General features: G+C 25.4%; 1 protein-coding gene across 1 annotated transcript; it reads left to right on the forward strand.

Moving 5' to 3' along the window:
• Window positions 1-4,538: 4,538 nt before the first annotated feature.
• Window positions 4,539-22,757, forward strand: LOC107444179 (uncharacterized). Its single transcript, XM_016058261.3, has 10 exons — window positions 4,539-4,669; window positions 5,004-5,147; window positions 6,195-6,942; window positions 7,746-7,921; window positions 10,232-10,375; window positions 11,512-11,671; window positions 12,634-12,764; window positions 14,475-14,611; window positions 16,656-16,745; window positions 18,244-22,757. Exons 2-10 carry the CDS (start codon window positions 5,049-5,051, stop codon window positions 18,434-18,436), a joined length of 1,878 nt encoding a protein of 625 aa, XP_015913747.2. The 5' UTR covers window positions 4,539-4,669; window positions 5,004-5,048; the 3' UTR covers window positions 18,437-22,757.
• The last annotated feature ends 1,874 nt before the right edge of the window (window positions 22,758-24,631 follow it).

A 24,631-nucleotide genomic window follows, 5' to 3' on the forward strand; every position in this document is an offset into this window, starting at 1 on the left:
ATCAATAAACACAACATAAATCGAGAAAAACTCGACGAAAAACTCTAGTGGAAATATTTTATTACATTTTCAGTATATGTGGATTCATGGTTACATTGACAAGAAGCTTGCATGAATAAAAATGGCTTTCGGGAGTTTTGAACCATACCAATAAGCGAGTCTCATTACCTAAATAAATTAAATTTCCAACCAGTCAAATTAAAGTTCCTTTACCTTCGGGATAGCCCTGAGTGGTTCCAATAGGTTTTTTTCCTCCCTTCCATGTAACGCAAATACACGTTAGTTCCAGAGAAAAGTTTTTCGTAAAAGCACATTTGTTCATTGTTTTCTTGATCTAAGAGAGATACTTTATCTTTTGGTTGTTCAAAATTACCAAGATACAGTAATAGAATCGTAACATCAAAACTACATTTTCAATTCAACATTGGTTATAAGATTTGATGCTTAAAACTTAAACAATGATAATCAGAACATCTTACCTACAATGTGCCGTTATTTTATCAAATATTTTTAAAATATCCTGCACTTAACAGATCCTACATTTGTGAATGCTTTTGAAAATTTAAACAAATCAAATGAAAAATTAATTAGCTATGATGTCTCCCCGTCATCATTTCATAGCAAAGTTTTACGTTAATCCGAACTGTCTACATCCGAACTGCCATCCAAAACTTAACTTAGACACTTTTTTTTATATTTATTTTCCAATATATTCATTGTGTATTTTTATTTACTATGTAAGTGGACAATAAATTTCCTTAAGACTATCACTTGTAAAAATTTGTTCAATGAAAAATTATGCAATTCTTATAGCATTTCACATAAATTTTATAATATCGGGCAGTGCCTCCCAAGAATTTTGATAACATTGAAAATTCGAGATGCTATCGTAACACTTTAACGCCTACAAAAGTTAATGATAAATTTTATTATTCATCTATAATTGAGTAAAAACTTCACAGCATTTCTCTCAGTTACCTTTATTTTGACATAAATTAAAGAAATTTTAAGTAATTGACTTATATTTAATTCATAGCCTGTGGGTTGAATAGTTGGCTAAAGTAACTTTGATTTAAGTTTAGTTATGGGTCATTCTTACAAAAAGGTGATTTTTTAAGTCCCTGAGTAATAAATATTAGGAAATACAGCAGATTTCTTAATATTTTTCTTTATCATTTTTCGTGAAGCTCTTAACTAACAAATCATATGCATTTCTGCTAAATGTATTTAATATTTCATTCTTATTTTTTAATAAACATGACTTCAAAATCCCCTCCGTGGACGTCCCTACGTCTGTGGCACGAAATAATTTTTAATGCCTGTTAAACAATTTAAATGTTATTTTAATGATTTTTGTAGTTTTACCTAGTTAAATGTTTATGGTAACTTTTTATATTTAGTATTTAAAAAAAAAATTTATTTTTATAAAATAAATGACTAGTAAACTTTGTCCATCAAAAATTATGTCTCCCTCCGTGGACAATTAATATAGTTCTGTAAATATGCATTAAAGGGCAGCATATGCGAAATCCCTATAAGACAGCTGCTGGGAGGGGTAACCATTCCATTTTCTAATGTCAAATATCAGTTACTTTTGTTCTCTTTGGTGTCAGTTTTGGATTGTTGTGTTCAACTGGGGTTTGGCAAAGTTCTCACCGTATACTCCGTGGACATCATAAAGAAGGTAAGAGAAAATTATTTTATTTTTGATAGATGAATTTTAGATTGCAAAAATAGTACATTTAACAAAAAGAACTGCCCCATTTTTGTAACTTTAAAATTAAAAATCAGAAAAATTCAAGAACTAGTTTTTGTCTCCTCCGTGGTCCTCCCCTCCGTGGACATAACAAGTCCACGGAGATGAAGACACAGTCAATGTAAGAGACAATGTGTTAGATAACCATAATACAATTTTAATAATTAAAAAACTATTTTCTTTTAATTGATATTTTTTAAAATGGAACAGATGTGTTAATTTGCTTCTATTTTTAAAGAAAATCAATTAAGTTTACCTTTTTATATCGGAGAAGTAAATATTGGCAATTTTTCTAAATAATTTCTGTGATGTTTAACATTTTTTTTCTCTTCAAATTTTAGGAAAAAAATTGTAAAACCAAAATTTAAGAAAAGAAAGCAATCAAATGTTCAAATGCAAAGGAGAAAGGAACAGAAAAAACTCAGTATGAGGTAAGCTAGACAGAAATTAAAAGAAAACCCTATATTGTTTGAAGAAAGTGAAAAAAAAAAGAGCGAGAAACTTTAAAATTTGTATCAGAAATAGATTTAACAGAAAAATCGTTATTAAATGTACTTAAATTTCTAGAAATTGATGGAGATAGCCGTTTGTGCCCAGGGAAAAAAGAAACAATAACAAGAAGAAAAGAGAAAAAACAAAAACGTTATTTGGATGACAGTATGTTTAACTTGCATAAAATGGTCACAAAAGAGTACCCTCAACACTCAACTTTCATGTGGAGTCTTAATTTTTATTTCAATAGTCTTTACATTTTAATTTATTAATATTCAGTAAGAGTTACTTAAGAAATTGTACACCTAGGTTAAAAATGGATGTTTCCTTTCATAGCAGCATGATTAATCGGAAGTAGCTCTATCTCTAATAATGAAATATTTTATTATTTACTTATTAATGTTAAACTCATATCAGTTGTACCCAATAATTAAAAAATTAGTCTTCATTGACATTTTATATTTTATAACATAAAATGTCTCCTCCGTTGACTATTACATCTCCTCCGTGGACAAGGCAGAATTTAAAATATTTTAAATCTTGTAAAAAATAAAATAGAAAACTTGACCATTATTATAAGGACATATAACAAAAATAAATAAAGGCATTTATGTAATTTTTATCACTTTCTTAATTACTTTAATTTAAGAAATTTTTTTAGTCTATTTATACCTTTTCAGTGAGAATGACCCTTATCATGCTTTAAAAACGCTAAATATTTTAAGATTGGTATAAGATTAGTTTAAGATATAAGATTTTTTAATAAAAAAAATAATCAGCTGAAATTTGTAAGTTAAAAAGTCCTATTTTAATTTCTTAGCCGAGAATTATAAAAGAATAAAAGTAACAAAAAAAATGCAGAAGCCTTAAAAAAATTACATATATTTTGAATAGTAAACATACAATACAACTAAAGCGCAGCGCAACAATACAAACAGTGTTTCGTAAATACCTACATTCATATATAATTTCAGAATCTTAGTAAAAAAATTATAAAATCAAACCACTACTCATTAAGAGCCAACTAATATTTAAGAGAGAGGACACTACAGTTAGTTATCTCTGAGTTACCTTTATCCAGTTCAATTACAATAAATGTGGAATTAAAACCACAATATGCATGTATTTAAAAATATGTTCACATTTTTTTGTTATTTCTATTAATTCTACACACTACTTCATCGTAACATATGAATAATTTAGAAAAATGCATCATTAGTAAAATTATTTGTTTAAACTAATTTTTTTTAAAAATAAATTAAGCTTTTTACTTTCGGTAATAAAACTAATTTTATTAATTATCACATAGCATTGAAAAACGTTAACATGTTCCTTTCTAAACTAATACGAATCCTAAAGCAATGAAAGGATTTTTATTTGACTTGATGCATAATACATTTATTATCGGGAAAAAAAACTGTCTTGTTTTGAAATCTTCTTAAATCATTCCGAGAAATGTAGCAAATTTCGCACGAGTTTCCTGTTTATATTTTCTTTTTTAGATAAAAAAATTCATTCAGAAATACTTTTTTGATTTTATACTAAGAAAAATTAATAGTTTATATTAAGTTTAAAATGAATATCAATTCTTTAAAAATGAATATTAATTATTAAACTACATTTTTCCAGTAAAAAATTAATATAAACTCTGTTTCTGTCACATATTCTAATTAGATATTTTAGTTATTACGTGCTTGATATTCAGTAAAATATAACCATCGTCGATGTTAAAATCAAGAAACCTCCAATTAAGGCTCCTATACTCTAATTTAAGGTTCTACCTCCAATAGCATAATCAGCGTAGTGCATTTAAAATTATCTCCTGAATATTGAAACTTTGAATTCAAGTAAAAAGCTTATTTTAATTGATGCTTGCAAATGACATTTTTCCCGCTATAAAAATCAAATAGTTTCACTGTTTTCCATGAATCTGATTTTGAATTAGGATAAAGAAACTCTTTTTACTCCCTAATCTGCTGGGGAGATTCACATTTCATCTGACTGCTCTAGATGCATGATCGAATATTTAAGGATCGTTTACACTATATGCGATTTACGTACTCTCGTTTGCTATCTAGAAAAAAGAGGAGTTTGATTGGTGAGTTTCGGTGCTATCATATGCAGTGAGAGTAGCCCTTTAAATTTAGGGATCGAATTTAAATGTGATCGTATATACACTCGAAAATTTAAAATAGGATAAAATTTAAATGATGATGCTAATTTTTTTATGAATCCATAAATGGTCCTAACGAAAAAACATTTTTAGGTTCAGTAGTGCTTATTGATTCCTATTTACTAATAAATGTTAAGACAAACTGAACTGATGTCAACGTACGCCACGACTTCGAAATCGAAACATCAACAGGCGGATGTCAACAAAACCATGATTTAGATATTTTCATGTTGTCATTAAATAAAAAAGTATATAACATTTTTTCAAAAGTATATTTGATAAATTCCTATCTTTCTTAGTATAATTGCTATGTCATTTTTCCCCTTCATCAATTTAATTAAAAAAATCTCTTATTGTTTTTTATTTTTTCTGGAATAAATTATTTTACTTTCACAATTACTTCATGGTACCTTCCTAACAGAACATCATATTTCTTATTCTCAGCTGATCTGATTAATATGTTAATGAGATACATTTTTTAAAAATATTTCATTGTTAAATAGAAATTATGTTAGATTGTATTTTTGTTAATTTTTTCGCTTGCCCTTTTAACTGAATTTAATAAGCAAATTTTTGTTGCAGCGTTCAAACTAAAGTTTAATTTTGAACTGTCAAATTCGTTCAAAAATGGGAAACGTTGAAATGCATAAGCTGGAACCTGTAAGAGCTGATGAAAGAGAAGAATTAGACTTGAGCACTCCTGTTGATTACAAAACATTCTGCAAAGTATGATCGAACTTTCTAATAAAATTTATTCTTTATTTGTTGATTCATATTATATTTTACAATAAAATGTCTTTTAATGGAATAATCTGTACCATTTTATGCAAACAAGATTTTATTATCTCTATTTTTTATTTGATAAAGTTAATTATGTGAAACAATTTTATGTTTCTGGTTTTAAAATAAACGAACTGTTCCATGACATCTTTGTAAGTATTACCCTATTAAAGTTTATAGAATATTATAATGGTGTATCCTAAACCTTACTTTTCTTAATTTTTATTTTTAACTTTAAATTTTACTGCCCTTGAAATATGCAAATTGATTATACACATCAGATAACATTATCATAAAAATTGAAATAAGTAACAAATTGATTTTTATTAAGAGTGTAATCTGATCCTATAAAATTAATAAGTTCAAATTTTCATTAAAGAGAAATAATGCATAAGAAAAGTTTGACTTTCTTTGGTCAACTTAGAAGGGAAAAAAATCATGGGCATAGTTTGCAGGATAAATGTGAGTATATGTCCTGCTCAATAATTACAAATTTCTAATAATCCTCCTCTATATTACAGACAAATTTCAAAAAAATTCATGAATCATCATGAATTTAAATTCAAAGTAAAAAAGTGATAAAAATAATTAATCTTTTATATAGATTATGGAAGTTTCTTTTGTATATATGAAATTTGGAGAACTTATGTGACTGTGTAATTTAATTTTGTCCTTCTCAAAAATTAAGTCTGCAACATTCATGGAAAAAATATTCTGTGTTCCCCCAAAATGAAAAATATTAAAAAATATTTTTAAGAGAGAAAGTGTAATGGTATCAGCATACTTAGATCTAGATAATCCAAACTTGTCAACTATTTATAGCTATCATTATTATTTCAAATGAATTAATTTAGCAACAAAAAAAAATAGTGATCATTTGTTACATATTTATGATGTTTTAAAGAAAATATCTTACAAGTTTTTTTTTTCTTTTTTTTTTGTAAAATCTAAGTATATCCTAAAAGAACATGCCTAAACACTTATCCTTTTCAGCACATCAAGGGTGAATATTCACATAAGTGCCTGACTGAAATTCCGTCAGCTATAACAGACTCAATATCATTACATGAGAGAATAAACTTATCATTCAATTGCTTATCAACTTTGCCAGAAGAACTTCCTTTACGAATACCTCACATATCCTTTTTGGACCTTAGCTTTAATAAAATTACTACTTTACCAGATAGTATAGGTTTATTTTTTCATTTAAAAGAACTGCTTTTATCTCATAACCAACTAGAACAAATTCCATTTACTCTCTCCCGATTGGTAAAACTTCAGAAGATCGATTTGTCTCACAACAACCTGATCTCCTTGCCAGAAAATATTGGTGAAATGGAGTCACTCAAAAAACTCAATGTCAGCTGCAATAAACTGACTTGTCTTCCTAAATCTCTCGGTTACAGTGAAACTATTGAAGTTCTTCTTGCTGTGTCTAATGCTTGTGAATCACAACCGCCTCAACATATCTGTGATAGTGGATCTGTTCAAACTATTAGGTTTTTAAAACAACTTGCATCAGGGAAAATCCTATCAAAAGTGGAACGAGAAATTAATGTGTTTCCCAGAGTTAGAGGTAATGTCATTCAAACAGCAGCTGCTAATCCTGATTCTGCTAAAGCTCTATATGTTCAAATACAAACAGCAACTATGAACACTGCAAGTAGAATTAGAACACCTTTGCTTCCACCTTATGATGCTACTCAACTGCATCCTGATGAACTAAAAGATAGAATAATCGGTGAGCATAGCATCACATTTTCTTTTTTTTTTTTTCAATACATTCAAATCAATATTGTGCTGTATTTTAAATTTAATTTCACTTTATAATACTTTTTCATTTGTTTACTTATCAAACTATTATGTACTGTTTAGAACTTTGTAAATATATTCTATTGTCATTTAATTGTTCCCTATGTATATTTTCTAATTTACAACTTTGGGTGCTTGTAAAACAATTCATTTAGAAATGTATTAAAGCGCTGCAATACATTTTATGACTTTTGACAAAACTAAGTTGACTTTAGTTGTGCCTATTAGGATTTGAATTTGCGAGCATAATCCAGATATTCTTTGGAATACATTTCTGGCATTTCATTTCTTCACAAAGTTCCAGCTTGTTTTGCTGAGAAGTGATATAAGAAACAAATTGTAAGTGTAAGAGTGTTAGGGTGTTAACATTGATAAAGAGTTTGTATTTTTAAATTGTTTGTGTTTTTATTTTTTTCCTTGAAAAACTTCCACTTAATTTTTTTTCCCTTCAGCCATATGTAAAACAACAGTCATATATATCTATAGAGCAATGATTGTATTTTTGTACGAAATATTTTCCCCTCTGCCAATTATCAGTTTAAAAACATTTTTTCTCATGATAAATATTCTGAATAATTCATCCAATTTCATATTTTAAACAAATTAAGAAATGAATATTTCTTTAGGAATTTGCTTTGATAATTCCAACCAGATATTGTACAAATAAGGAATTAGATTTAAAAAAATTTTATTTTAACTTCTAATTACATGACTGAAATGTAACTTTGACAGGTTTGCTTTACGGTGCTGTGATTGGAGATGCCCTAGGAATTGCAACAGAATTTTTGTCTTTGGATGAATGCCATTTTTATTACAATGAAGAGACACTAACTTATAACGATATCATTCGAGATGAGCATAGAGTTCATTGGAGTAGAGGGGACTGGACGTCCAATTCTGATCAAATGGTTTGCTTTAGCTTTTATTATTTCTATTGCTTGTGAAATTATTTTCTAACTCTGAAATTAGGTAAATAATAGTTTAGAATTATAACTTTTAATGGGTAAACATTGAGAAAGTTTAGTTACTGGTGCAAAAGACTAGTAACTAATCAGTATGCTGAATAAAAATGCTATAATTTTGTCCAAAACTTTATAAAATGGCCATGTAAATATTGGACTAGTTAGTTGTAATTGAGAAATTTATACTTGTGACAATTTTGACAACAAAACAATTTTGCCCTGTTAACAATTAAAAAGAAAGAAATGTTTAAGTCTTATTAGATTTAAGCATACTGATCATCAGTTTGTTCTAAATTAGATATCTTTAGTTTTGCTTTCTCAAGCATAAAACTTTTCTCATTCAGTGAAATAAAATTTTAAAAATATGCCCTTTTATGTTCTTTTTTATTTTTCAAGAACTAATGAACAGAACTGATTTTTTTTTCCAAATTTTTGGTAGTTAAAATTTTGAAAGTTAAAAATGTGTGCTTTTTTTATTTAAATTCTTTTAAAATTATTGTTAAATTTAATAACAAAGAATAATTTTTCACATAAATTTTTTGTTGTGCAAATTAGTGTTATAAATGAGTGCAACAAGTTTTAGGATTACATTATTAGTTTCAAAGATATAACAGAAAAATATGTTAATATCATTAAGCAAACCACTCTCCATAGCTTTTCTTATTAAACTATTTAAACCATTTGGTTGATTATCATTTTGAAAATCAAAAAACTGAATTTCTCTAAAAAGCATATTTAACGAATATGTTTTTGCAACTTGAATTTCTTCAATGAAGTGATTTTAGTACAAATAAATTTCCCTTTTCTTAGTTCAAAAAAAACATTTACTATGAACAAATTACGCAGAGTAAATTTTATTTAAAGTTTTTACTGTTTTTACTTTCATAAAATATTAAAAGTAACCAACTGAGTGAAAATCATCAATTTCGAAGAAAATTTTCCTTGTCTGTATTTGAAATTTTGTTCTTTAGTTTTCTAAATCTTTTTAAATTGAGAATGAATGTTATGATTTCTAATTATTTAATTCGTATAAAATAAAATGTTTTAGTATTTGTTGGCAATTACATTCTAAACTTTTACTTAAATTAATTACTTTCATAAAATATTAAAAGTAACAAACTGAGTGACAATCAGCAATTTCGAAGAAAATTTTTATTGTCTATATTTGAAATTTGTTCTTTAGTTTTCTAAATCTTTTTAAATTGAGAATGAATGTTATGATTTCTAATTATTTAATTCGTATAAAATAAATTGTTTTAGTATTTGTTGGCAATTGCATTCTTTAAATGCATTTTTAGAAAAATGTTGGCTTTGAGACTATTTCGTTCTGTTAATACACATTATGAAAACAGTTTTGTATAAAATTCTTTTGTACGTAGATTTTGTTTAATACCTAAATATTTTTAATTAAAAGCTAAGGCTTAGGTGGGAATTAATTACTTTTATCATGCTTTAAGTAAGATTTTTTCGAATTTTTCTTTTTAAAAAAAAAAATCTATATTGAACCACGTATTTAGTGCTAATTCGTTGTATTTTTTAAAGATATTAGTTCTATACACAGGTAACAATGTTATTGAAGGAGAAAAATAATTGTTGTGATATTTATGTTTTACAATTTGTTGTAAAGTTATTAACGTAACATTAAAAAAATTGTTTCTTATTATCAAATTTGCCATTATTTTGAAAAATTATTATATGGAACTTTTAAATTTTACTTTTGATCTATCTACCTTGCTTACCAAAAATAAAATTTAATTAAGGTAGTTTTCAAAAGCAATTATGCCGGACGGTATCAACTTCCTTAAGACAACATTTAATTTTAAGTCACATGTATCACAGCAAACTTTTCCATTAAAATATTTTTTAGGGTTAATAAAAAAAATAATCATTATTTTTACAACAAAATCAACATCTGCCCTTACTCAGATGTCAGATGTTCCCTTTGACCCTAAGTATAGAAATCTGACCATTGGATCAAAAGTTATTCAGCATGCTTCTTTACAGAATGAATAGTAGGGAGTTTAACAGCCAACTATTAAATACAATTTCTATTACTTACAATTAGTTTAACATGCTAGGAATATTTTTTTTTTCTGATGCATCTTTGTAGACTTGTTTGAAAAAAAATGTCTTTCCTTAATTTGCTTTAAACTTCTTATATTTCACTACAATATTTAATGTTTACATTTCCTTAATTTGCTTTAAACTTCTTATATTTCACTACAATGTTTAATGTTTACATTTACTTAATTTCAGCTTCTTGTCCTTGATTCCTTGCTGCAATGGGCTGGTGTGGTTGATGAGTTAGAGTTTGCCAAACATCTTATTACCTGGAAGAAAAGTGGAATTCCAGAATTAGAGGGACGAGAAAGTTACATGCATTCAACTACAATCAATCTTGTAAGATAACTTGAATTTCAAAACTTTTGAATTTGATTATTACAAAATGTGGTTACTAAGTTGTAAATTGTTTATTACTATTATGATTTTCATCATTCACTGTTTGACTGCTTGAAGAAAATTGTGTGTGTATTCAAGTGCTTATTGTGGGAAAATTTAGGATCACAAATATTTTTATTTATTTTGAAATTTATTAGGTTTAAGTAATCATTGAAAATGAATTTTTCAGTTAATCAGGGGCAAGTAAATTTAATTATCACATTATCTTATTTTATTTACTTATTTTTAAATTTTTTGTGATGGCCATTTTATTTTGTGTTTAAAAAAATTTTTTGAATGTGGAAAAAAAAATTATCGAATTTACTTCAACCAGCAAATTGAAAAGTATTATGAAATGTTGTATTGAGTTTTAAAGATATCTATTTCTATAAGCTCTTAATAAGATAAGATATTAAAAATAGTTTTCTGGATTTTTGAAAGGTATGAGATTTTTTGTAAATATTAAAATTGAATTCATTTGTTGAGTGTAAAATATTACTTTAAAATTTTTTTTTTTTTTAAGTTCTATGCAAAATCTACCTTAATGGATTTTCATAAAATTGATTGCAACCAATTACATTTCTTGTGGGATAATTCAAATTCTAAAAAATTTAATTATTCTAGCTTTTTGTTTTATTTGTAAATTTATTTTTGTTATTATTCTCAATCTTCATTTTCGGAAATTGTTAAAAAAAAATATCTGTCTTAAAATGTTGCTTTGAGTCATAAAGTGTTTTTTTCCATCTGTCTCTCTCTAAACTTTAAGCAGGGTTTGTTATTATAATTTTTTTTCTTTTTCTGTTTCAAAACAGTTCAGTTATTGTATATTTACCTTTTATAATTATTTATTTTTTAAAAAAATTCTAGATTTTTGTTATAAACAAGATATAGAAAAAACTAGAAAGAATTATAATTGTTGAAAAATAAAGCACTTAGTAAAAGATTATTAATTTTATTCAACACTAGCTATATGTTTTTCCCACCATTAGTAGAATAAGACTACTTATTTTCTCTAACTATTTAAACGATGAATAGAAAAAGTTACAAAGAGTGTGTAGGGTTTTATTTATGCATTCTTACTTCATTGATAACTTCAGGTGTTGCAATCTCCCAAGTATGATGAAAATCCACATCAGGTTGCTGAAGATACTCATAAACATGATGGATTTAACCTTACAAACGGAAATAGTTCAAGTAGTCCCCAAAAATCATCCTTATTCGTTGATAGTGGTTCTCTCTCACGAGCATTAGTACTTGGTAAATATATTCTAACTCTTGTGTTAAAAAAATTTTAATGTAATTTTTAAGTTATATTGATTGTAAATTATATCAAATAAATTTTTTATTCCATTTGATTTCAAAAATTCCCTTGAAATATATTTATAGAATTTGAAAAAATCTTGAATCTTATTTTTAAATGCATCATTGTGGTTAAAACTATTAATGAATTGGTGGTATTATTTTAGTGTGTAAAAAAATTTTTCACAAACAAATTCTTATGTCTATTTTATTTTAATTTTTTAAGTAGTTTTCTTCAAAGAAATACAATCAAAGGCTAAGTCTTTGAAGTTTTAAAATTATTTTGCTGAATAAAAACTAATTTTTGCAGTTGGATAAATTTTTAAAAAGTTTTATTTAATGTTAACATTGATTAAGTTAATCATGCATGCTATAAAAGTTTACTCTTAAATAAAGAGAGAGAAAAATGGCCTTTTGTTACACATTTTTAGTTAACATTACTGAATTATTATTTTATCATTCATAATATTATAATCAATATTATTATTCACTGTCTTTCATCTTATTAATAGGTCAATAAACCGAAATGCAATGAAATAAAATGACAAAAAAACTCATTTTTATTTTATAAATTTTGATTGTGGTAAATATCAAAATTATGAAATTACTTTGTATTGGTTCTTACCATTTCTAACTTCACTAATTCTATATTAATTCAACATTGATACCTTTCTTTTTGTGGTAGAAAATTTTATGTTTGAAAATATCTTTATTATGATAATAATTACTTGTTATTGCTTGTTCATCTGTTACTTGTTATGATGATAAATATTTAATTATTTATTCATATTTTTGAATAATATTCAGAAAAATGTTGAAATAAAGTGAAGATTGTGAAAGTGATGCAACTTATTATTTTAATTAATGTAAAACGTTTAGTTTTATAATTATCTCAAATTAATGCTTCTTTTTATTTTCAGGTATACCTCGTTTTCATGACTTGAGTGAAGTTATTTCAAATTCTGTCAGAATATGTTTAGCTACACACTTTGATGAAAGATGTGTCATGACATGTGTAACTTTAAGTGTGGCAGTTGCTTTAATGTTGCAAGTAAGCGATTTTTAAATGACCTGTTGATGTGAATTCTATGCTTAAGTTTGGCATGTTTCACTTTTTTTAATAAAAGAAATTTCCTTTACATAGTTTTTGAAGAAAAAAAATTACATTTATATTAAATTTATAAAATTTTGTTATCTTAAAATTGTTGAACATTTCTTAATTTCTTATTTAAGTGTATAGGCTTCAATCTATGATATGTTTTAAAAAGAAAAAGCTTTCCTATTTTATTATTTAAAATTGACGATTTTACAAAAAAATTAATTTACATTTTTTCAAAAAAAAATCTTAAGGACAACTTAAAATTTAGTTTCGGACCAATTAAAATTTACATAACAAATACTGTAAAAAAGTCTTTGGCAAAAGTTCCAAAAATATGCTTTTAAAATCATTATTATAGTTTTATCTAGATGTTGTAGGTAAATTTTTATTTATCTGGTTTGTTTTTATAAAGAAGTAGTATGCTATTTTTTTAATTGATAATTTTATGAAAAAATACTTAACCATTTTTCAATAATCGAATTATATATATAATAATAATCTTATGGGTAATTTTTAGAACCAGTTAGCAGAAAAAATACTGTTCATTATTATTATTTTGACAAAAGTTCAGAAAAAAAGCTTGTTATTTTAAAATCACACTTTTATTTAAATGCTATAGATAAATTATTATACATTTTTTAATAGAATTTGACCATTTTAAAAGTATGTTTATAAAGAATATCTTTGCTAGAAAGATATGATATAAATTTTGTAAGGATTTTAGGAAATAATTTTGAGCTTTGTTATTTTAAATTAAAGATTTTATAGAGAAAAAGGATATATTTCTGTCAGGAATAATTTTAGACTAGTATAAATATATTGTATATTTTTTCAAATATTTCTCTGTAATTTTTAACTAAGTACGTTTAAAAAAATTTTTATTAAATGTATTCTATGTATGAAGCTAAGAATCATTCTTACTAAAATCTAAATCGGAAATTTACTTCATTACTATGTAAAGTAAACAAAAGCATTTTTGCTAAAATCAAAATGGTTTATATCTTTTTATCAATTTTACATATTTTATTCCCTTGGATTTATATTTAGTTTTTGTACTGTTTGTACTACATATATAAAACATTTGTATAATAACTTAATATCTATTATCTTAAATTCTTGAATCTTTTCCCCACACTTTTCAATAAATTAAAAATGTTAGAAATTACGCTAAATAAACTCTTTGCTTAAATGTGATAATAAATGAAATTTGAAAATCTACTTTTTTAAAAAAAATTAGATTTTTATGATATCTTTGGCTTAAAACTTAACCAGCCTAAAACTGTACTGATGAAAATTACCTGACACAATTCTTAAAGTGCTTTCAAAGAATTGTTCATTCCGTTTTATATTATAATGTTGTTTATCAAAAAAATTTAATGCATCTTAAACCTAGTGAAAAAGCAACAATTGTTTTTTAAAAAAAAAATTTAAAAAAAACTGTTTTCCCACATTTGTCAACCAAATGTAAGATTATATTTTGAAAACTTTCTACTCTGGAATTTTTCAAACTAACCTCTATTCATAAGAAACATCATGGTAAAAACCAAAGGAACTTATAATAATTAGTAAAATAAAATAACTCAGTAGTTAGAGTTTAAATTTATTTTCTCAGTTCTGTAAGATTAGTTTTAAAATATTTTAATTAATTTATAAATCTTTCAGGGCAAATATTCTTTGGAAGAAGACTCTTCAATGGAAGAGTTGTTAAAGAGGGCAACTCAATATGGTTTAAACTATAGCAAAGATGAAGCTATACAAAAAGAATTCAACTATTATTGTTGTTGTAGTGATTATAAAAAGTGAGTAGTCCTTTTGTTTGTTTCATAATTTGAAAATATGGATATATTTCTGTAATATTACCACCTGTTCACACCAACTATCATCAAAGAATATACATAGGAGAAGAAGGCTGGCTTCCATAGGCATAATGTAAACCAGTCCCCGAAGGTTTAGTACAGGTGTATAAAGGAAAAAAACAATAAAGGGCATACAGTAAAAGTTCTTGAAACAGATTTCTACCCTCCTCTTCACCCAGTCACTACTGGGGTTGGGGAGAAGAAGAAAAGTTTCTCTTTTTATTTATTATTGTTTTGTTCTGCGTTTTTACACTATTTGTTAAATGGTACTGTACTGTTAATAAATCTATTCCTTTGAAAATACATTTATCATCCACGTTGATTACATTTGCTAACTCATTTTGACAAAGAAAGAAAGAATAAAGTGGCAGCGCGAGTGGTAGCATACCCAACGATACATGTAGAGTTGCCCAACAACCGGTTCACAGGTTCCGTACCTTCTGAAAGTCACTTTGCTTTTTATGTGCATGCTCTGGATCTTATTGTATATGATGCTCTGTTAATTCTGCTTATATTGCTCGCTTTATAAGTTGTTTTTCTGCTATAGCATACTGAACTGAGCTCTGTGAAAAAAAAGTTTGTGCCATTTCTAGAAATTCATTAAACTTAAAGATGGGTATTTCAGTGCTAAATGTGTGCCTCAGTGTTGTTTAGTAAACATACGTATACAGTTCTGTGGTAACACAATAGCACACATACATTCTACTTTATTATTGCAATCTGCTCTCGTTTTTAGCAAATTTAAAAATTTTGAAGAATTAAAAGTTTTTATAAACCTAACACTAGGCTTGTAGCGCAACTACCACTACAAATCGCTCATGGACTGCAATAGAGGCACAACTTTAAAAAACACGCGTTTTGGACTGAAAACAGGTGTAAATATGAAAACACATTCTTTTCAGCAACAAAACTAGCACCACTCATAATTCAACTTGAAGGTAATCTTCGTTTAAGAACACTAAAGCATTTCTTATGCATTTTCCTTAGCAATGAATACTTTAAACTCACTTATCTCAAAACATGATTTTTTGTGTTGTGTCACTATTGCAGCCCATGAGCGAAATATTAATTACCAAATCCCTAGTATATAAGACATGTTAACTTGATTCTATCAAAGGTACCTTTTGATGGATGAAGGTTGACATGGTCAATTAATTCCACACATTATGATCTGCGGACGTGATATGAACCTGTCAACATTGATGGATGGTCCACATTCAATAATTGATTTGCTTCTAACTCAAACACTGCTCAAAGAAAAGAAATCCGGTGAAGTAAATAACGTCTCCCAGTCAATAAACAATATTGAAGGGAAAAAAAGTAATGAGCAAAATGCTATAAACAAAACAAAATAAGAAAATATAATATCCAAATTAATACAATAAACAAATAAACAGCATAAATCGACTAGTGATATCCGTTCATCAAATTCTATCACAGATAAAATGTGGTGTAACTACCACTACAAATATTAAGTACCAAATCACTAGTATATAAGACATGTTAACTTGATTCTATCATGAGGTACCTATTGATAGATGAAGGTTGACATAATAGATAAACTCTCCCCTTCAAGCTGTCTAAAATATATTTGTGTTGTACTTAAAGAAAAAATTTCATCACGTGAATCAAATTGCAATTTTTAAGCATTAGTTAGTCTTAGTAGCAACTACGCATTATGTTACTTAAAAATCTTTTTACACTAGAAGGTACTTACATGCCACTATTTATATTTAATTTTTATCTGCGTTTGTCCTTGCAAATTTGCTTAATTTAATTACCATTTGCAGAAGTCATGATTGAGAGTCAGTCCTCATAAGAAAATTTCATATTTATTTACTATAAGTTTTTTATTTGTAGTTTTTTTTTAATATTTTATTCCCCTAAAAGGTATGAACGGTACACAGTAAAATTTTGTACCAGTGTAAATTGATTTACCTGTTAATGTAAACTGGATGCTCAGATTTTATTTTCCTTTTTTTCTTAGTATTGGAATTTCTGAAGTTGGAAAAGCATGTCATCCTTTTAAAGCATGCGCAGCTGCTTTTACAGGTCTTCGGTCTGGGGCAGATTTTAAGTATGTTGAATTAAAATCCTTTTCTATTTTGTTAATTTAATTTTTGTTCAAATGTTTGATAACATTTTAGTTTTCTTACTTTATTATCAAAGTGTTTTGAGAATCTTAAATTTAAAGTGATAAGAGTATATTAATATAATTAAATGAAACTGTATTTTTCCCTATTTTGTATTTTTATAGCATCTGAATTTTACATTGTAAAACTGTACAAATTATTAGTAAGCTGAAAGTTTAGGAACTTTGTTTCTTTTACTCACCTAATGGTCTGAAATATTATGGATGCAATCTTATCAAAAAAAAGTGTCAAACCTTCCGAAAAGAGCTTGATTTACGAAAAAATACTTTGACTAACTTTTGAGATTTATAAATTTTCAGATTATTGTATTGTTAGGGCCTGTTGTGTTGTTTGATTGTTATTTAGAATTATTTGCATTAATTCTAAATAACAATTAAAATAATTTTGACTCAAATAAGTTTTCATCAAAACTATTTACAAAATAAATAAAAAAATATCTTAAATCATTTAGTTTATGCTAAAAGCAGTATTTCTCAAGTGAAGAATGTACTTATTAAAGATATCTAAGAATATCCTCGGCTTGGCTACTATGCACAGTGAAATTCTAAAAACATAATTGTTGTGCATCGATAATGTCTATCCATAATATGTAATTTTATATTTTTTTATGGTATAAATATTGGATTTAAAGTGTATGAATTATGGTTTCATTAAAATTATTTTTATTTGTATTTTAATAAAATTACTTTCTTTATAGGAAACGGGAATTGAAAAGAAAAATTCTTAATGTCTTTTAATTTAAAACCATTAGTTTTAGAAATTATGGTAAGAGGAGAAAGATGTGTATAAAACATACAACACTTTTTCACTTTGAAATCAATTTTATTTAATGATCTGTAAGAAAAAAAATTAAATACTAGATATATTGCTGAAAAAATTTTAAACTCAAAATTTGACATTTTTAAAAAGTCTCTTCATAACTTTTTTCATTACTTAATCATTATTTTATATTATTCATTATATTATATTATTCATTAGTAATAATGTATTATTCATTATTAATAATATATTATTCATTATTTTATATTTATTCATTATTTTATGTCAGTCAAGTTGAAACTGTTAAATAGACTATTTCCAAATTATTTTTTTATTATTTATTTAATGTTTTTTTTACTTATTTTCTTTTTATTATTATTATTTTTTTGTCTATGTGGTAAAAGTAGATTGATACTGATATAAGGGGTTAAAGAAATGGTGATATTGCTCGCTTTTCAATTTGAAACAAAAATAAACCTCTGGTAAAATTTGAAACAATAAAAGCATTTAAGTTGCAAAAAGTTCAAACTAGTTTAAGTTCAAACTAGTTCCAACCACCCCCTTCATATTATATAATTTATAAAGAAAACATATAATATTATATAATTTGTATTTTATTATATTTGTTTATTATTTCAATTGTTTTCTTTTTAACTTTCACAGAAGTGCTCTGAGCAGTTTGTTGATGCTTGGGGGTTACAGTAGCATGACTGGCTGCATTAGTGGTTCATTACTTGGCTGCAAATATGGCTATTCTCGACTTCCAAAACTCTGGATTGATGGTTTGAAGCCTAAAAATAAAGAATATTTAAATTCTAAAATCAATTCTCTGCTAGATATGATGGGCCTGCCTTAATCTTTAGTCATTGTGTTACTTTTTGTATTATAAAATTACATATTTTTTAAATTAGTGCTATACTATATTGCAATCTTGACAGCTATATTATTATTTTTTCTTTAAAAATATATGTTATTATTGTTACAGAGTCATTTTAGTTCATATGTCTTGTCTGATATTTTGGAAATTGTGATTTGAAAAAAAAATATGTATATTATTTTTTAAAATTTGCTTTTAGTTGTTTTGTTATAGAACATTTTATTTTATACCTTAATCAATTGATATTTTAAAAGCAGTGTTCATTAGCTGTGTGACATGTTTCTAACTATTCTAAAAAAGATCTTATTTATTACATGTTTCCCTTTAAAGCTGAAATATAACAATATTGATATTCAAAAATTTTAGGTAGCTTGAACTTTAACATTAGATAACTAAGTTAATTTTGTTTCCAGTAAAAGTTACTAAAAGGCTAGCAAAATTTCAATTTTCCAAGACCATAAATTGAGTAATTAAAAATATAATAATTTTAGTCATAATTTTTTTAAAAAAACATTATTAAAATAAAATTTCTTTTTAAGTAAGCGACATGAATATATTTTAACAATTATTAATAAAATAAAAAGTTTTGACGTCTTGTGAAATGGTATGCTGTCATCTTATAAATATTTCAAATTTTTTTATTTGTAATTTGAATACCGTAAGCATGAAAAAAAATCAAATTGATCCTCTAACTAACAAAAGGATTTAGGATTGTTTTTTTTTTCATTTCTCATATTCAGACTTATCATCAGACTAATTTCCAATATATATATATATATATATAAAGCATGAAGGTTGGAAGAGATTTCAGGATGCCTAGCAATCTGTATAATCTAGAAAGCTCAAAAAAATTCCTCGTTCCTAGAAATTTTAATGATCAAAAATATTTTGTCAAAGGTCCCTGAAATTTGCAATATATCAAAGAAACAGGGATTAAAAAAATTTCTGTGATATCAACAAAAAAATTTTTATTTAAGTTTAACTGTATGTGATTAATAAAAAAAAAATTCGGTATTATACATGTTATCAAGTGTATGTGATAAAGATCAGAAAGTAATTAATAGAAAAATTGTTTAAACAAATGAAATAAAATAGTCTACAACATGCTTTTTTTCATTTTTAAAATTTTTCATTATTAATTCATGATAGATATATCATACTTAATTGCATATATGTAAATGTTATGTAAGTGTATGTTATGTTTCTAACGTGAGTTTATATTATAAATTTATTTTAGCCTAATAAAAAAAAGTCTAATATTTTAAAGAAAAATTTTATATTTTTTTAACATATGCTCTTATAGTTTAGTTTAAACTCCTGGGATTAATTTTATTTAATTTAATGTTTTACTAAATATATGTAAGAAAATATTAATAGTGTGATTTTGAAAAATGTATTTTCAAAGTCTAGAAAACCTGGAATGGTTAAATAAATTTCATTTAGTGCTTTGATAGGCATTCTGATAGTTTTCTTTGTGCTAAGTTGTTGCTAATATCAAAAACCTTAATTTAAATTTTATATATTTTAAGAACTTTGCTTTTCTAAAATACCTATTATTTGTTGAAAAATGATCTTTAATAGCTGAAATCATCAAAATTTTTAAATGTGTCTTCCTCAAATATAACACTGCAATGTGGATGTACTATGTTCCTTATCAAATAACAACTTATTGAATTATATTAATTCACAAAACAATATTGTTCTTTATAACTACTTTTTGTACTTTTACTTGCTGTTTGAGATTATAATGTTTATGATAATGCTTGATTTAGTTTTTTATGTGTACAGTGCAATGATAAAATTGCTTTATTTATATCTTAAGCGTACAGTGATAAAATATGCTTAATATTGTAATAATTTTTTTTAAACTTACAATTGTAAAATTTTTCCTGTGCAGTTGTATTTCACAAATTGTGTTTGCCTTTTGTATCAATTTATTTGAGTGTATTTATATTTAATTTATTTCAAAGAGATTTAATACTATATGTACTCAAAACATTTTTTTATTCTGAAAATAATCCTATATGTTTGTTTGACATTTAAGGCAGCTTAAAATAAGGATCAACCAAGGTTTTAAGATATTTGGCTATCTTAAATATTCCTTGTTTTGGTATGTTTTTGAAAAATCAAACGATTTCATTGTATATTTGTAAGTCTGTGTAGTGAAATTTTTTATTTTTTATACTATTTAAAATTTATTTATTTAATTATGCATTCATAAAAAATGATTTGTTAATTTAAAAGTCATTGAGCGAGCTATAATATTTTATTGAATGAAGTTGAGCCATGTAGTTTTAACCGATTAAGTCACTTACCATGTTTGTAACTTTTGAATCTCTCTACTATGTGATTTTTTTTCTTTTGAATTGTGGGCCAATCTATGAAGACAGGGAAAATTTGGAATTCTCAGAGATTTGAAATTTACTTAAAACTGGATTTCTGATGAAATTAAAATACAATGCAATACTCTCGGAGAAAATGACAATAAACTCAAAACATTTTCGTAGCATTATAATGGTCACGCATAACCTAACTACCAATATGTTTCAATCTATTGTCAGGCCTTAAGAATATTTTGGATAACCAACCATCTCGTTAAAAGTTATCCATTATTACAACAGAGTGTTTAAGATTGATGAGATACTGAAACAAAAATCTCTCTCTTAGTGGTTCTGTTAATTAACTGTTCTTTTTTAAAACTAATTCCCATTTAACAATTTTGGATTCGTTTATGATATTATATTTTTGAAATTAGGTTTGAAATCATCGAATTTGAAAGTCACAAAACTTTTCATGACTGGCAAACACCGTGTACAATAATTTATTTTTCTTTTCATTAGTGTTATTTAAAAAAAAATAATAATAGTTTTGATTAGATAATTTGTTATGTTCACTTTCTATTTAACAAATATTTATTTTATTTAAATTAAATTTCTTAAAATATTAAGGTTATAATAATTTATAAAAATAAATAAGAAATTTATCAAAAACCTTTTACCATACAAATTAATAGAAAAATCTCATAATATATAAATTTACAAAAGTTGGTTTTAATAAAATAATAAATTTTTACGAAAGTTGGTTTTCATAAAGTAACAAATTTTGATAATGCATATTTTTTGTTTCTCAGGAATTTTTAGACAAAATTATGAACAAATAAAATAATGAGTAAATTTTAAATTTAAAGAAAAAAAAATTATTTTAAAATTTTTTCATTTTTTAAATAAAAAATTCAAGTCAAAATACTTAATTAAAAAATTTATTTGTAATTTATGTTTAATTTCTACATAACATTTTTAATTACTATTAAAAAATATCTTTCATTTAAATTGTAAAAGTCTGCAAAGTTTTACTCTGGAAATCTTAGAGAATTTTGGAAAGCTTTCACCCTGAAGTTTTTGTTTTTCTTTCTTTTGAATGAGCCTGTTATTTAGCCCATTTCATTATTGTTTTTGTTTACTTAATTTTTCTCTATGTTAGTTTGATACCTTTCTTTATTCTTGACATTTGTGATTGAAAAAAAAATTGTAGTGGATCCCTTTCTTCATTCTTAAAATTTGTGATTGAAAAAAATTTTTTAGCGTTTACATGCTTAAACATAAATTTAAAAAGAATTTAAGTCATACTTAACATTCATTACCTTGTCAGAGACAGTATTGAAGTGAATATTTTATTTTTGAGTTTTATAACCAGTTACCCATTTTTATAATCATGTACTGTTTTTGCCAATTGAAAAGGAATCATTACAATTAATTTGCAATTATGTTTTACATTTTCTCAAATTTTTTTGTTTTCTATTATTTTATTGAAAAAGAAGTTATTTAAGTTTAAATAAATGAACACTTCACCTTGAGGTTTATATCTTTTCTTAGCCTTATTATTGAATAGATTTTTCAAGCTACTGATAATACAAATGAGAAAGCTTCAAGTGCAAAGATTTCAGATTTTAAACAAATTTTAAAAAGTTTTGCTATTGAACTCTCTTGGGTTAAAAGTTAATTATATTAAATATGTTAGTTGATAATAGGACATGACAAAAGCAGATTACATGATTGAAAATGCACATTATGGATGTACTCGGTTATTTACCATGCTATTTTAATTGCTGGAGTATAATGTAAATTTTTTCATAATTATATAGTAGAATAAGAAATAATGGTGCTCACGAAGTAGTATTTATTGCTTAAAAATTTAATTTTGATATAAACTATAGTAATTATTTGACTTCGCTTTTTGTAATTGTTATATATGTATACAAATGTTATTGTTGATATTAATAAATTGTTGCATTGATCTATAACTGTTTCTTTTTGTAAATTCATTTAGAAAAAAAATTATTGAAGCTTTAAAATGACTACTTCATCATTGAAAACACATAAGTTTTATTTTAAAATTTATGTATAAGTTATAACATTTTACAATAGCGTTTATTTGATAAATTGCCTTTACCTTTTGGAATTTGGTTTAAGGTGGCTATTTTTAAAGTTGTGTTATCCTCCCAATAGATATCCCCCTTTATTCCCAATAGATATCTCCCTTTATTCCAAATAGATATCTCCCTCTATTCCAAATAGATATCCCCCTTTATTCCCAATAGATATCTCCCTTTATTCCCAATGGATATCTCCCTTTATTCCCAAGCATATGTAATTGAATGGGGTGTATCACAGCAATGCATTTTTAAGATGTCAACATAAGTACTTACAGATATATGATTTTTTATTTTATTCGGTTGTTTGAGAGGAGCTATGCATGTCTTACAAAAACTGCAGTCTAGTTTTGAGTTACAAATTCTATAATAAACTTCAAGATATTACCATAATGAATATTATTAAGTTATTATCAACAATGGATCTTTAATTGTATTTCGAAGCATATGTATGTAATTAAATTTGGAATATTGCAGCAATACATTTTTAAGATGTCAACTAAAATTATACAGTGAAAGGAACCTGAAGATTCGAAAATACCAGTAGCATTTCGAGATATATGATTTGTTTTTATTGTGATGTTTAAGAGGAGCTACACATGTTTTACAAAAACTGCACAATCTAGTTTTTTATGTCTATAACAAACTTCAAGATATTATCAACTTCCTTCATACTCATAAACACTATGTTATAATTAATATTAGTAAAAATTTATCACTTTATTTATTTTAAATTTCCTTGCCCATTTATAAGGAGTAAAAGTTATAGAATAATGAATGGAAAGTGAATTAAACTATTAATAAAAAGAATTTAAAGGTTTAAATAAATTTTATGTTTTCGGAAAATATTTTTTGAAGGGTGCTTTTATATTTTCATGAAACTAGAACTGCAATATTGGAACTCTATAGCGGAAGGTTTTTATGCTGAATTTGTTGTTATTTGTAGGTGCCTGGTATAAGGATCTGTAAAGTATCCGAAATTTGAAAAAATTCAACATTGTTGAACCGTAGTTTCAAAGACATATTTCATGAATATTCCACGAAAATATCTTGTGTGATTAACTAAGGACTACAATTAAAGAATCCATTCTTTAAGGAAGTTGTTCTCGACGGATACTATTTATAAACAATGAACCGCTTCTCTAAAACAAAAATTTTTTGCTTAGCCTGTCTAAACCATATCGCCAATTAGCTTGAATTTAAAAATATATATATATGTGAGTCTTATGTTATACAATTTTTTGTTACGTAGAAAATATTTAGTTGATTCAGAACAACGTACCGTCGCCAATAGCCCATTGTGCAGCTCTAGTGCGACGTAAAGTAACAACAACAACAGAACAACGTACAATTTTTAAAAAAAGTCAATCGCTTTTATTTAAACAATTAATTGCTTGAGTATAAATACAATCCATACTATTTTATACTTGAATGTTTCTTAAATCGTATGAGTACAAATTCAAAGATAAAATAGTTTTTTTTTTTCGTTCTCAGTATTTACTATTTTTTTTTCACAATTATATATCTATCTATTTAAAAATCTACCGAAGCTTCCCTTTTTTCCTTTTTTTTCTAGTTATTAAATTTTTATTTTAAAATAGAATTTTTAATTTTATGATTTTACTGTAATGAAAATGTTTAGATAGTACAGTTACTTTTGTACAGGATTTTTAAAGAGATTTAGAATTCCGTTAGATTTTATGCAAACAAGTAATCATAGCCTGAAAATTAGTTGATGCTTTATA

The sequence above is a fragment of the Parasteatoda tepidariorum genome, chromosome 5 (genome assembly GCF_043381705.1).
Source record: "Parasteatoda tepidariorum isolate YZ-2023 chromosome 5, CAS_Ptep_4.0, whole genome shotgun sequence".
In the NCBI taxonomy this organism is placed as follows: domain Eukaryota; kingdom Metazoa; phylum Arthropoda; class Arachnida; order Araneae; family Theridiidae; genus Parasteatoda; species Parasteatoda tepidariorum.